This window comes from Bubalus bubalis, chromosome 1, assembly GCF_019923935.1.
Source record: "Bubalus bubalis isolate 160015118507 breed Murrah chromosome 1, NDDB_SH_1, whole genome shotgun sequence".
In the NCBI taxonomy this organism is placed as follows: domain Eukaryota; kingdom Metazoa; phylum Chordata; class Mammalia; order Artiodactyla; family Bovidae; genus Bubalus; species Bubalus bubalis.
The window spans coordinates 7,925,100-7,939,533 of NC_059157.1; the positions used below are offsets into that span (position 1 = coordinate 7,925,100).

The following is a 14,434-nucleotide window of genomic DNA, read 5'->3' on the forward strand; positions in this document are numbered from 1 at the left end:
TCGTTACCATAGTTAGGCTAGTGGTTACCTCTGGGGAAGGAGGAGATTAAGAAGGGACATGTGTGGAGATTCTCAGGCACCTGCAATATTTAATTGCCCTGGGATCGGGAAGATCCCCTGGAGAAGGGATGGGCTACCCACTCCCATATTCTTGCCTGTGGAATTCCATGGACAGAGGAGCCCTGTGGGCTACAGTCCACGGAATCACAAAGATGCAGACATGACTGAGCGACTGACACTTTTACTTTTCTCTGGGCTGTGGTACATTGGTGTTCACCATATGACAACTTGTAAAATTGTACTCTGTACTATATTAAGTATATTTTCATCTGATGTATTTTTATGTGTTTGTATTATATTTTAGAATAAAAAATATTTTAAGGAAACAAAACTGGAGTAAAATGGTGAAAAGCCCCAAAGGAAAACAAATTACATTTGACAGTTGAAAAACCCAGGAGTTAGGGGTGCCAACACCCGTGCAATAGAAAACATACATATAATTTTACAGTTGACTCTTGGCATTGGTTCTTTCTGCATCTGTGGATTCAACCAACCATGGATCCCATAGTACTGCAGTCTCTATTTATTAAAAAAACAAATCCGTGTATAAGTGGACCCATGCAGTTCAAACCCTGTCATTCAAGCATCAGATCAGATCAGATCAGATCAGCTGCTCAGTCGTGTCCGACTCTTTGCGACCCCATGAATCACAGCACGCCAGGCCTCCCTGTCCATCACCAACTCCCGGAGTTCACTCAGACTCACGTCCATCGAGTCAGTGATGCCATCCAGCCATCTCATCCTCTGTCGTCCCCTCTTCCTCCTGCCCCCAATCCCTCCCAGCATCAGAGTCTTTTCCAATGAGTCAACTCTTCGCATGAGGTGGCCAAAGTACTGGAGTTTCAGCTTTAGCATCATTCCTTCCAAAGAAATTCCAGGGCTGATCTCCTTCAGAATGGACTGGTTGGCTCTCCTTGCAGTCCAAGGGACTCTCAAGAGTCTTCTCCAACACCACAGTTCAAAAGCATCAATTCTTCGGCGCTCAGCCTTCTTCACAGTCCAGCTCTCACATCCATACATGACCACAGGAAAAACCGTAGCCTTGACTAGATGGACCTTTGTTGGCAAAGTAATGTCTCTGCTTTTGAATATGCTATCTAGGTTGGTTATAACTTTCCTTCCAAGGAGTAAGCGTTTTTTAATTTCATGGCTGCAGTCACCATCTGTAGTGATTTTGGAGCCCAAAAAAATAAAGTCTGACACTGTTTCCACTGTTTCCCCATCTATTTCCCATTAAGTGGTGGGACCAGATGCCATGATCTTTGTTTTCTGAATGTTGAGCTTTAAGCCAACTTTTTCAGTCTCCACTTTCACTTTCAAGAGGCTTTTCAGTTCCTCTTCACTTTCTGCCATAAGGGTGGTGTCATCTGCATATCTGAGGTTATTGATATTTCTCCCGGCAATCTTGATTCCAGCTTGTGTTTCTTCCAGTCCAGCGTTTCTCATGATGTACTCTGCATATAAGTTAAATAAACAGGGTGACAATATACAGCCTTGATGAACTCCTTTTCAATTTATACACATTCAAGTGTGATGAAGATGGTGCTGGAAAAAAAGTACCAAAGGCGAGGAATGTAGAATCCTGTTTTTCTGGAGTTTCATATAAGTCAAACCAACTCTAGCTAAAGGTTTTATGCTAGGCTGATTTGAAAGTGATGACTTTTGTAGAAAATTGTTTAAAAACTGTACTGCATTAAAACAATTTTCTGTTACACAAGAAAGCTGTAACTGGCCTTTCTGTGAAGGCTGCCTGAAATTATGTGAGGGAAGAGACACAGCTTTAGTTTAATTAAGGCAGCTTGCTTCTGTCTGAACACTCAGACAACTGTTAAAATACATTGGCCAAATATAATGTATAACTTGGCTTCTTCCATGGAACAGAGTTTTTAATGACTGAATGATATTCCTTTTAGATATTATACTTTATATAATACTTAGTAACTTATCCATGGTTGAGTATTTGACATTATTTATAATTTTCTCCAGTTATTTCATTCAATGAATATCTTCGTTTTAATACACATTATCTAGTAAATGTTCATTTTGTGACTTCAGTGGACCAGTTTCTGTTTTCAACTGCAAGGGAAAAAACCCAACAAAATTCCTGTTCTTATGGTATTTTCATCCTAAAGAGAGAGAGAAAAAATTATAAACGTAATATTTATTGAATGGTGATAAACACCAAGGGAAAAAACTCAGGCAAGGGGGTATAGAGTGTGGGGGTAGGTTCTTATGGATGTTGCTAGGGAAGCTCTCAGGTTGTCAGTGACGTGTGAATAAAGAACTGCAGAAGGTAAAGATGGTAGGTCAGTGTGACTGTGCGGAGGACCACTCCTGGCAGAAGTCCAGACTCTGAAGAAAGACAGGCTGATGGGTTGACCGGCCTGGGAGGCCAGTGTGGCTGGAGTGGAGTAAGTGGAAGGTTGGGTAGTAGGCGAGGAGTCAGAGGGTTAAGCTGGAGAGGGCAATGGCACCCCACTCCAGTACCCTTGCCTGGAAAATCCCATGGATGGAGGAGCCTGGTAGGCTGTGGTCCATGGGGTCGCTAAGAGTCGGACACGACTGGGCGATTTTGCTTTCACTTTTCACTTTCATGCACTGGAGAAAGACATGGCAACCCACTCCAGTGTTCTTGCCTGGAGGATCCCAGGGACGAGGAGCCTGGTGGGCTGCCGTCTATGGGGTCGCACAGGGTCGGACACAACTGAAGCGACTCAGCAGCAGCAGCAGCAGAGGGTTAAGCAGAGCAGAACACGCAGGGGTGGCGGAATTTTGGCTTTCACTCTGGAGTTAGTTGAGAGGTCACTGAAGGATTCCGAGGAGTGGAGGGCCATGACACAACCTGTTCCTTCTGTGATGAGAATGGGCTGTCTTTCAGCTCTTCAGAAATGGGAGAGTGGGGCGAGGTAAAATCAGGGAAGACCAGAAAGGAGGCTGCTGCCTTGACCAGGAGAGAGAGTGATGCAGACTAGGGTGGACATGGCAGAAGAGGTCAAAATCTGGCTAAAATTTGAAGGCAGAATTGTTGAGAGTTGTTGACCTATTAGATACGGGAGTGGGATGAGCAAAAGGGCAGGGCAGGAATGATGCCACATCCTGAGAAACGACAAGAATGGAGCTGACATGTACAGATGTGGAAATTCTGCTGCAACAGCAGAAATTCTGTTTCATCACATGTGCATGCGCGGTGGCTGGGGTGGCGATGGTTAGGAGCTGTTTCAGATGTGTTAGGATTCAGAAACCTCTTACAAATCCAAGTCTATAGACTGAGTAGGCATAGGAGTTCTGGAGTTCTGGTCTATGCTGGAGATTCGAATTTGGGAATCTTTAGTCCAAAGATGTTATAGAACTGGCATGAGACTGAATGAGATCCCCAGCGGAGACAGTAAAGAGAACGGGGCTAAGGACAAATATTGGGGGATTTCAACACTGGAGGTTGACGAGAAGGGGCAGCTCCAGTAAGAGAACCAAGAGAGAGCCCTGCAGACAGGGTAGCAGTGGAATAACTAAGAAAACGTGGTGTCCTGATGGTCAGTGTTCGATGGACGTGAGGGTGATCCACTGCGAACAAGACTGACTTCTGTGTTTTCCTTCTAAGTTGCATAGTGAACTCTTAAATTTAGGTGTATCATCGAATTTAATTTCGTCTTTATATATGGTGTGGGCTAGGGGTCCACCTTTACTAAAAGGCTTCCCTGGTGGCTCAGATGGTAAATAATCCGCCTGCAATGTGGGAGACCTGGGTTCGATCCCTGGGTTGGGAAGATCCCCTGGAAGAGGGTGTGGCAACCCACTCCAGTATTCTTTCCTGGAGAATTCCATGGGCAGAAGAGCCTGGCGGGCTACAGTCCATGAGGTTGTGAAGAGTCGGACACGACTGGATGACTACGCATGGCACCAGGGTCCACCTTTACTCTTCTGCATGTGTAACCACTTCTCCTAGCACACTTTGTTGAAAATAATTTTCTTGCCCCATTGGAGGGTCTTGATACTTTGTCAGAAAGCAAGTAACCATAAATATAATGGTTGTTTCTGGACTCTCGCTTCTATTTCCTGATGTCTGTGTATAACTTTTCTAAGTATCACTTTGGTTTGATTACTATTGATTTGTAGTCAATTTTAAAATTAGCATGTATGAGTACTTTATTTTTCATAACTGAACATTTCAAAAATACACAAATACAGAGGAAAAATAATACATTGGAACCACCATTTTTACCTGTCAGGCAAATACTGAAATCATCCCTTCATGGAAACCCATTTCATCAATATCCCTCATTTGATTTCACAGTCTAGTGGATCATTTTGAAGCAAATCCAAGCATCATATAATTTTATTATAACATAAAAAATACAACTCTAGTGCAATTATCCTGCCTACATTTTTAATAATGAGAATTTCAGCTACAGCAAACACAGAGTACCAGGGACTGGATTTACCCTTCAATATGAAATAACTGAAAAACTAGGTCAAAAAAGTGAGGCAAACAGTCCTCAAATCACTGGACCTCAGGAGGACAGTAATTCCTGGGGGATGGGAGACACACGAGGTGGATCCAGGGACTGTCCCAGCTTCCAGGCTAGGAAACACCTCCAGGTCATGATGAGGTGAGGGGAAAGCAGGCGCAACACAGTGGTCATCCTGACACGAGAGGCTCAATTTTACAGAGTAGAGTATCTGAACAGAAATACTACAGAGAGACCTCTGAAGCCTTGCAGAGGATCTGTGTATGCAGATATAGTGATCAGTGTATGCATGACAGGAGAGTAACCAAGGTTGGACAAAGTGTCACACAAAAGATTCAGTTCAGTTCAGTTCAGCCGCGCAGTTGTGTCCGCCTCTTTGCGACCCCATGGACTGCAGCACGGCCTCCCTGTCCATCACCAACTCCCAGAGTTTACTCAAACTCATGTCCATTGAGTCAGTGATGCCATCCAGCCATCTCATCCTCTGTTGTCCCCTTCTCCTTCCACCCTCAACCTTTCCCAGCATCAGGGTCTTTTCCAATGAGTCAGTTCTTCACATCAGGTGGCCAAAGTATTGGAGTTTCAGCTTCAGCATCCGTCCTTCCAATGAATATTGAGGACTGATCTTCTCTAAATGGACTGGCTGGATCTCCTTGCAGTCCAAGGAATCTCAAGAATCTTCTCCAACACCACAAAAGATAAGAGAGAATTCCCCAGGCAAACACAGGCTCAGAAGTACTGCCTGTTTTCCCTTTCTAGAGTAAGAATCTCATAACCCACAAGGGCACTGGTTGGAGCACTCAGAAGGATCTTGCCTTGAAACAACACTGAGACACCAGTACACACCTGCTAGAATGGCCAGAATCCAGAACACCAACACCACCAAACGTCGATGAGGGTGTGGAGCCACAGGAACTCTCACTCACTGCTGCTGGGAATGCAAAACGGCTCAGCCGCTGTGGAAGATGAGCTTGGTAGTTTCCTGCCGACTAAACATACTTTTACTATATGATCCAGAAATTGCACTGGATTTACCCACAGGAGTTGAAAACTTAGCTCTATACAAAAACTTGCACAGGATGGTTTATAGCAGCTTCCCAGATGGCTCAGACGGTAAAGCTTCTGCCCGCAATGTGGCAGACCCAGGTTCAATCCCTGAGTTGGGAAGATTCCCTGGAGAAGGAAATGGCAACCCACTCCAGTACTCTTGCCTGGAAAATTCCATGGACAGAGGAGCCTGGTAGGCTACATTCCATGGAGTTGCAAAGAATCGGACACGTGTGAGCAACTTCACTTTCTTTCTTTCTTTATTCATAATTACCAAAGCCTGGAAACAACCAAGATATCTTTCAGTTGGATTAAATGAATTAAATGTCTTTCAAATGGATTAAAAAAGAAACGGTGGTTCATCCCAGACAATGGAATATTATTCAGTGCTGCAAGAAATGAGCTATTAAGCCTTGAAAATACAGAGGAAAGACTAGAGATCTCTTCAAGAAAATTAGAGATACCAAGGGAACATTTCATGCAAAGATGGGCTCGATAAAGGACAGAAATGGTATGGACCTAACAGAAGCAGAAGATATTAAGAAGAGGTGGCAAGAATACACAGAAGAACTGTACAAAATAGATCTTCATGACCAAGATAATCATGATGGTGTGATCACTGACCTAGAGCCAGACAGCCTGGAATGTGAAGTCAAGTGGGCCTTAGAAAGCATCACTACGAACAAAGCTAGTGGAGGTGATGGAATTCCAGTGGAGCTCTTTCAAATCCTGAAAGATGATGCTGTGAAAGTGCTGCACTCAAAATGCCAGCAAATTTGGAAAACTCAGCAGTGGCCACAGGACTGGAAAAGGTCAGTTTTCATTCCAATCCCAAAGAAAGGCAATGCCAAAGAATGCTCAAACTACCGCACAATTGCACTCATCAATGGCACCCTACTCCAGTACTTTTGCCTAGAAAATCCCATGGACGGAGGAGCCTGGTAGGCTGCAATCCACGGGGTCGCTAGAGTTGGGCACGACTGAGCGACTTCACTTTCACTTTTCACTTTCATGCACTGGAGAAGGAAATGGCAACCCACTCCAGTGTTCTTGCCTGGAGAATCCCAGGGACGGGAAGCCTGGTGGGCTGCCATCTATGGGGTCGCACAGAGTCGGACATGAGTAAAGCAATGCAGCAGCAGCAGCAGCACATGCTAGTAAAGTAATGCTCAAAATTCTCCAAGCCAGGCTTCAGCAATATGTGAACCATGAACTTCCTGATGTTCAAGCTGGATCTAGAAAAGGCAGAGGAACCAGAGATCAAATTGCCAACATCTGCTGCATCATGGAAAAAGCAAGAGAGTTCCAGAAAAACATCTATTTCTGCTTTATTGACTATGCCAAAGCCTTTGACTGTGTGGATCACAACAAACTGTGGAAAATTCTGAAAGAGATGGGAATACCAGACCACCTGACCTGCCTCTTGAGAAATCTGTATGCAGGTCAGGAAGCAACAGTTAGAACTGGACATGTAACAACAGACTGGTTCCAAATAGGAAAAGGAGTACGTCAAGACTGTATATTGTCACCCTGCTTATTTGACTTCTATGCAGAGTACATCATGAGAAACGCTGGACTGGAAGAGACACAAGCTGGAATCAAGATTGCCGGGAGAAATATCAATAACCTCAGATATGCAGATGACACCACCCTTATGGCAGAAAGTGAAGAGGAACTCAAAAGCCTCTTGATGAAAGTGAAAGTGGAGAGTGAAAAAGTTGGCTTAAAGCTCAACATTCAGAAAACGAAAATCATGGCATCTGGTCCTATCACTTCATGGGAAATAGATGGGGAAACAGTGGAAACAGTGTCAGACTTTATTTTTTTGGGCTCCAAAATCACTGCAGATGGTGACTGCAGCCATGAAATTAAAAGACGCTTACTCCTTAGAAGGAAAGTTGTGACCAACCTAGATAGCATATTCAAAAGTAGAGATATTACTTTGCCAACAAAGGTCCATCTAGTCAAGGCTATGGTTTTTCCATTGGTCATGTATGGATGTGAGAGCTGGACTGTGAAGAAGGCTGAGCGCTGAAGAATTGATGCTTTTGACCTGTGGTTTTGGAGAAGACTCTTGAGAGTCCCTTGGACTGCGAGGAGATCCAACCAGTCCATTGTGAAGGAGATCAGCCCTGGGATTTCTTTGGAAGGAATGATGCTAAAGCTGAAACTCCAGTACTTTGGCCACCTCATGCAAAGAGTTGACTCATTGGAAAAGACTCTGATGCTGGGAGGGATTGGGGGCAGGAGGAGAAGGGGACGACTGAGGATGAGATGGCTGGATGGCATCACTGACTCGATGGACGCGAGTCCAAGTGAACTCCGGGAGTTGGTGATGGACAGGGAGGCCTGGTGTGCTGCGATTCATGGGGTCGCAAAGAGTCGGACACAACTGAGCGACTGAACTGAACTGAACTGAAGGGAAAGGAGCCAGTCTGAAAACGCTACATACTATGATTCCAACTATATGACATTCTGGAAAAGTCAAACTATAGAGACTATAAAAAGATCAGTGGCTGCCAGAGGTTAGGGGGGAAAGGGCGAACCAGCAGGAGCACAGAGGAGTTTTAGAAGTCAGTGACAGTCACTGTATGGTCTACAACGGTGCATACACGTCATGACACATTTGTCCAGACGCATAGAATGTACATGACCAGCAGTGAACCTTGATGTAAACCCTGGACCTTGAGTGATAACCTGTGTCAATATGGGTTCCTCATTTGTAACAAATGTACCGTCTGGTGGAGATGTTGATAATGCAGGAGGCTGTGCATGAGTGGAGACAGAAGGTATGTGGGAAACCTCTATACCTTCTGCTTGGTTTCGCTATGAACATAAAACTTCACTAAAAAAGCCTGTTTTTTAAAAAAAGGTTCTTGCCTCAGTGATCGGACAGAATGATCCTAGGCTAAGCACTGCTCTGTTTGGGCAGGACCCAAAGGGATCAAACTGTTTCCAGTGAACTTTACCCATAAGCAAATTTAAGAACTGCTACAGAAATTTAAAAAATATTCAGCACTCACCACAATAAAATTCACATTGTGTAGCATCCAATTAAAAATTAGCAGGCATGCAAAGAAGAAGGAAAATTTGACTCATAATAAAAATTAAAACCTATGAATCATAATTGACCCAGAACTGACATAGATAATATAATCAACAGACATGGACATTAATATAGGTATAATTGTGTTCTATATTGGTCAAGAAGTGACAGGAGAGATTAAAAATGTTAAGTAGAGACATGGAAATATATATATATAGTATATAAAATAATAAAAACATTAGATCTTCTAGAAATGAAAAGTATACTGTGTGGCATTAATGGCAAATTAGACATTACAGAAGAAAAGTGAATTTGAAGACACAGCAGTAGAAACTACCCAAAATGAAACAGAGGGATTAACAGCACCAATGAACTGAAGGACTTCAGCTCACTAATACATGTGTACCTGGGGCTCCCAATGGGGAAGAGCAGGGAGACAGACAAGTATTTGAATAAATAAGGGTTGCAGTTTTTATAAGCTGGAGGAAAAGTATATACCTAGGGATCCATGAGACTCAATGAAAGCCAAACTCAAGAAATGTGAAAAAAAAGACATAATGGCAAATCAAAGTCAAATTGCTTAAAACCAATGATGCTCTTAAAATCAGCCAGAGCAACAAGACACACCACGTGCAGAACAATCAGGCTGAGCAGACGGCTCACTGGAAGCTGCCACCTCCAGATGGTTCCTAGTGACCCCACCTCCTGTCCACTCACTCCCCGAGCTGGACTTCGGGACTAGCTTTTTAAGAAGTAGAATGGAGGCAATAATGATACCTCATTTTATTGCACTTTGCTCTACTGCACTTCATAGATTCTGTGTTTTCCACAAGTTGAAGGTGTGTGGCAACCCTGTACTGAGCAAGTCTATTGGCACCATTTTTCCAACACTATTTGCTCAGTTTGTGTCTCTGTGTCACAATTTGGTAATTGTCACAATATTTCAAACTTTTTCACTCTTACTATATTTGTTATGATGATCTATGATCAGAAATCTTTGGTGATATATATATATATATATATATATATCAGGTTTTGAAACACTGTTGAAGTACCATGAAATATGCCCACATAAGACAGTGATCTTAACTGATAAATGTGTGTGTTCTGCTTCCATCAGTTTGCTGTTTCCCCATCTCCTGGGCCTCTCGGTTCCCCAAGACACAATTTTGAAATGAGGCTAGCTAGTACCATAGGGTGGAGAAGGCAATGGCACCCCACTCCAGTACTCTTGCCTGGAAAATCCCATGGACGGAGGAGCCTGGTAGGCTGCAGTCCACGGGGTCACTAAGAGTCGGGCACAACTGAGCAACTTCACTTTCACTTTTCACTTTCATGCATTGGAGGAGGAAATGGCAACCCACCCCAGTGTTCTTGCCTGGAGAATCCCAGGGACAGGGGAGCCTGGTGGGCTGCCGTCTATGGGGTTGCACAGAGTCGGACACGACTGAAGCGACTTAGCAGCAGCAGCAGCAGTACCGTAGGGACAGGGGAGCCTGGTGGGCTGCCGTCTGTGGGGTTGCACAGAGTCGGACACGACTGAAGCGACTTAGCAGCAGCAGCAGCAGCAGCAACAGTACCGTACATTGATCTCTAAGTGTTTAAGTAAAAGGAAGTGTTTAAGTCAAAGGAAGAATCATACATCTACTTTAAATCAAAAGCTATAAATGATTAAGCTTTGTGAGGAAAGCATGCTGAAAGCCAAGGCAGGCTAAAAGCTAGGCCTCTTGTACCAGTTAGCCGAGTTGTGAATGCAGAGGAAAGCTTCTTGGAGGAGATCACAAGTGTTCCTCCAGTGAACACATGAATGAAAAGAGAGTGAAACAGCCTTCCTGTTGACGTGGAGAAGGTTTAGTGGTCTGGATAGACCATCAAAGCAGGCAGAACATACCCCTAAGCCAAAGCCTAATCCACGGTAAGGCCCCAATTCTCCTCAATTCTGTGAAGGCTGAGAGAGGCGAGCAGGCTGCAGAGGAAAAGTTTGAAGTAGCAGGGTTTAATCATGAGGTTTAAGGAAAGAAGCTATTTGTATAACATAAAAATGAAAAAGAGCTGATACAGAGGGTGTAGCAAGTTACCAGAAGATCTAGCTAAGGTAATTCATGAAGCTGGCTATACTGAACAACAGATACTCGGTGTAGACAAAACAGTCTTCCACTGGAAGCAGATGCCATCTAGGACTTCCACAGCTAGAGGGAAGTCAGTGCCTGGGTTCAAAGCTTCAAAGCACAGGCGGGGGCCTCCCAGGTGGTCCAGTGGTTAAGGATCCACCTTGCAATGTGGCTCAGGTAGTAATGAGAAGGAAATTTTTTAGCATTAAGGGCCTATATTAGAAAAAAGAAAGGTTTCAAGCTAATTACCTCAGTTTTTCCTTGAGAAACTAGAGCAAGAAGAGCAAATTAAGACTAAAGTAAGTTTAAGGATGGAAATAATAAATATCAGAACTATCAATGAACTAGAAATCAAAACCAAAAAAAATGAAGAAAATTAAGCAAACCAAGAGATAGTTCAAATGTATCTCTATGTGTCAGTATGGAACTGGAAATTAAAATGGAAAGATAATACTGTTTACAAAAGCATCAAAAATGTGACATATATACTTAGGATAAATCTGGAAAAAAAATGAAAAAATGTACACTGAAACTATAACATTGATGACAGAAATTAAGGAAGACCTAAATAAACAGATGAAAAACTTAATATTAAGGTGCCAACTCTCCCAAACTGATCTATAGATTTAATACTATCCCAGTCAAAATCCCAGCAGGCTTTCTCTGTAGAAATTGATGAGCTGATTCTACAACTCATACGGTAGGATTTTCCTGGTGGTCCAGTGGTTAAGACTCTGCTTCCACTGTAGGGGCAGGGATCCGATCCCTGGTTGGGAACTAAGATCCCACTTGCCACATAGTGGGGCCAGATAATAATAAACAAAATGGAAAAAATAAAGAGTATGAGGAAAAACTAACATCCAAAAAAAAAAAAAAAAAATTCATATGGTAAGTAATGCAAAGGACCTAAACAGTTAAAGCAACTTTGAAATAGGAAGAAGATGGAGGGTTTACATTATGTGGCTTCAACACTTCTTATAAAGCTGCAATAATCAAGATGGGGTATTACCAGTGTCAAGACAGATCAATGTAACAGCTGACATCCAGAAATAAGACACATATAGACAACAGATGTTCAACAAAAGTGTAAAATGCATTTCAGTGGAGAAAAGATAATTTCACCAAATGGTGCTGAATCATTCTATATGCCTATCCAAATAAACCAAAAATTCCTACAATTCATACCTTGCACTTGCACCACATAAAAAAATTAAGTCAAAATTTGTAATATGTATATAGTATCTAAATCTACCATATGACCTAGCCGTTCCACTCTAGGTGTTTAACCTAGAGGAATGAAGCACACATCCAGAGACTTCACTCGGAATAGCTGCAAATTAGAAACATTCAAATGAAATGAACAGGCGAATGAATAAACTAATTATAGCATATCTGTACAATGGGATACCACTCACATTACTTTGCCAACAAAGGTTCATCTAGTCAAGGCTATGGTTTTTCCTGTGGTCATGTATGGATGTGAGAGTTGGACTGTGAAGAAGGCTGAGCGCCGAAGAATTGATGCTTTTGAACTGCAGTGTTGGAGAAGACTCTTGAGAGTCCCTTGGACTGCAAGGAGAGCCAACAAGTCCATTCTGAAGGAGATCAGCCCTGGGATTTCTTTGGAAGGAATGATGCTAAAGCTGAAACTCCAGTACTTTGGCCACCTCATGCGAAGAGTTGACTCATTGGAAAAGACTCTGATGCTGGGAGGGATTGGGGGCAGGAGGAAGAGGGGACGACAGAGGATGAGATGGCTGGATGGCATCACTGACTCGATGGACGTGAGTCTGAGTGAACTCCGGGAGTTGGTGATGGGCAGGGAGGCCTGGCGTGCTGCGATTCATGGGGTCACAAAGAGTCGGACACGACTGAGCGACTGATCTGATCTGATCTGATGGATACACACAATATGGATAAACCTCTAATTATGCTGAGTAAAAGAAGCCAGATAAAAATGAGCACACAGCACAGGATTCCATTTACATAGAATTATATACTATGTAGAACAGGCCACAGTGTCAGAAAGCAGAGGTATCGTCCAGGGATACGGAGGGATAGAGGGGAGCTAGAGGGCTGGGAGAGATCACCAGGGGGCCTGAGAGAACCTTCTGGGGTGATGGAAGTGGTCATTATTTTGATCGTTGTGATGGGTTCATCGTATTATACATTTCAAAAATTATTGAACTGCACACTTAAGAATACACGATTTAAAAATGAATAATAATTCATTAATAAAGACAGCCTGGAGATATGAGAAAAAAAAAATAACAGCATGAAGTAAGGATTCAGTAGAGTGGAAAAAGCTGACAATGCCAGCCTGGGACGTGGGGGAGGCGTCTGAAAACGTGTCCTTTAGGAGGAGCCATTGTGCAGACGGAGGACTTCTGCAAGGAACACGGACAGTTTATCACCTCACAGAGGCATTCATAGTTTGGACAGATTCCTTAAGATATCATCCCAGAAGTTAACTGCCAAAGTAGGGAGTGGAAACATTTTATAGCTCATGTTACATGCAATCTGCCTGCAATGCAGGAGACGGGGGTTCAGTCCCTGGGTCAGAAAGATCCCCTGGAGAGGGAAATGGCAACCCACTCCAGTCTTCTTGCCTGGAGAAACCCATGGATGGAGGAGCCTGGTGGGCTACAGTCCATGGGGTTGCAAAGAGTCAGGCACGACTGAGCAACTAATACTTTTGACTTTTCACATACAACTAGATACCTGTCAAAAAGTCTCAATGTTTTTTGTGGCTTCAAGCTTTGCAGGTATTGTTCAGTTTAGTTACATACCTGCTGGTTCTGCATCCCTGGAGGTGCATTTGGCGCGGGGATTAGAAAACGGGAAAATATTCTGACTTCAGAAGTATGACCTTCGTAGCAACAGTCTTCCTGCTTTTTGACTCCAGAACAACGCAGCTAGAGTAACTGTGAAGTGGAGGGTCAGCCCCTTGGACCCGGTCTCGTCCGTGACAGTCCTGACATAAAGGAGAAGTGATGCTTGTGGTTTCGGAGGCTGGGTCCTGACAAGCTTTGGAGCTCTCTCTCGGGTTTCTCAGGCCTCCTGCTGCATCATGCAAGTCCCTCTCCCCCCGAGACTCCACTGGGTGAGTGGCCCCCCTGGCCACGTCAGGAGTTTGCGTGATGAGTGGTCTGATCCCTCCCAGGTGCTCTGTGCACCCCAGTCTGGGTGCCACACGGGAGAACAGTCTGCAGACATCCCTAGCCGTGGCCATCACCAGAACTGAGTGAGCGAGGAGCTCTCATGGAGACAGGCTGGTCTGTCCCAGCCCTGGGGAGGGCACGGCATCGCCAAAGCCCCGCGGTCGTGCTGCGCTGTGTGCTGCAGGGATGACCGGATGCTGCTAAGCATCCTCACAGCTGGCCGGGGTCTGCCAGCTGGACAACGCTAGGTGGGAATTTTCCTGTGTTGGCCCCATTTGATCACACAAAATATATATATATTTTGCCTCCAGTTTTGTGATTCAACCTACCTTCTCACTTCCTTCACCTTTGCTTCAATATTCAGTCCTTAGGGCAGACACTCAATAAAGGCTAAATTTAACATGGTTGCATCCACGCTGGTGAAGGAAGCACACTTATATTTTGCTGACACTAAAATGTCATATTTAAATGCACATACAATGGGCACTATTCTGGCCAGGCACATAACAGGGTTGGTTTGTTTGTCTTTAATTCTGGTGCTAA

The 14,434-nt window shown here is 43.9% G+C and overlaps 1 protein-coding gene across 1 annotated transcript in view; it reads right to left on the bottom strand.

Annotated features, from left to right (window-relative positions):
- Positions 1–2,049: 2,049 nt before the first annotated feature.
- The window catches only part of HOOK3 (hook microtubule tethering protein 3), a 101,264-nt gene continuing 88,879 nt past the window's right edge, over positions 2,050–14,434 (bottom strand). The window contains exon 23 of the mRNA XM_025276504.3: positions 2,050–2,186. Within this exon, the coding sequence (XP_025132289.1) occupies positions 2,133–2,186 (54 nt within the window). The 3' untranslated portion in view covers positions 2,050–2,132. The remainder of the gene's footprint in view (positions 2,187–14,434) is intronic.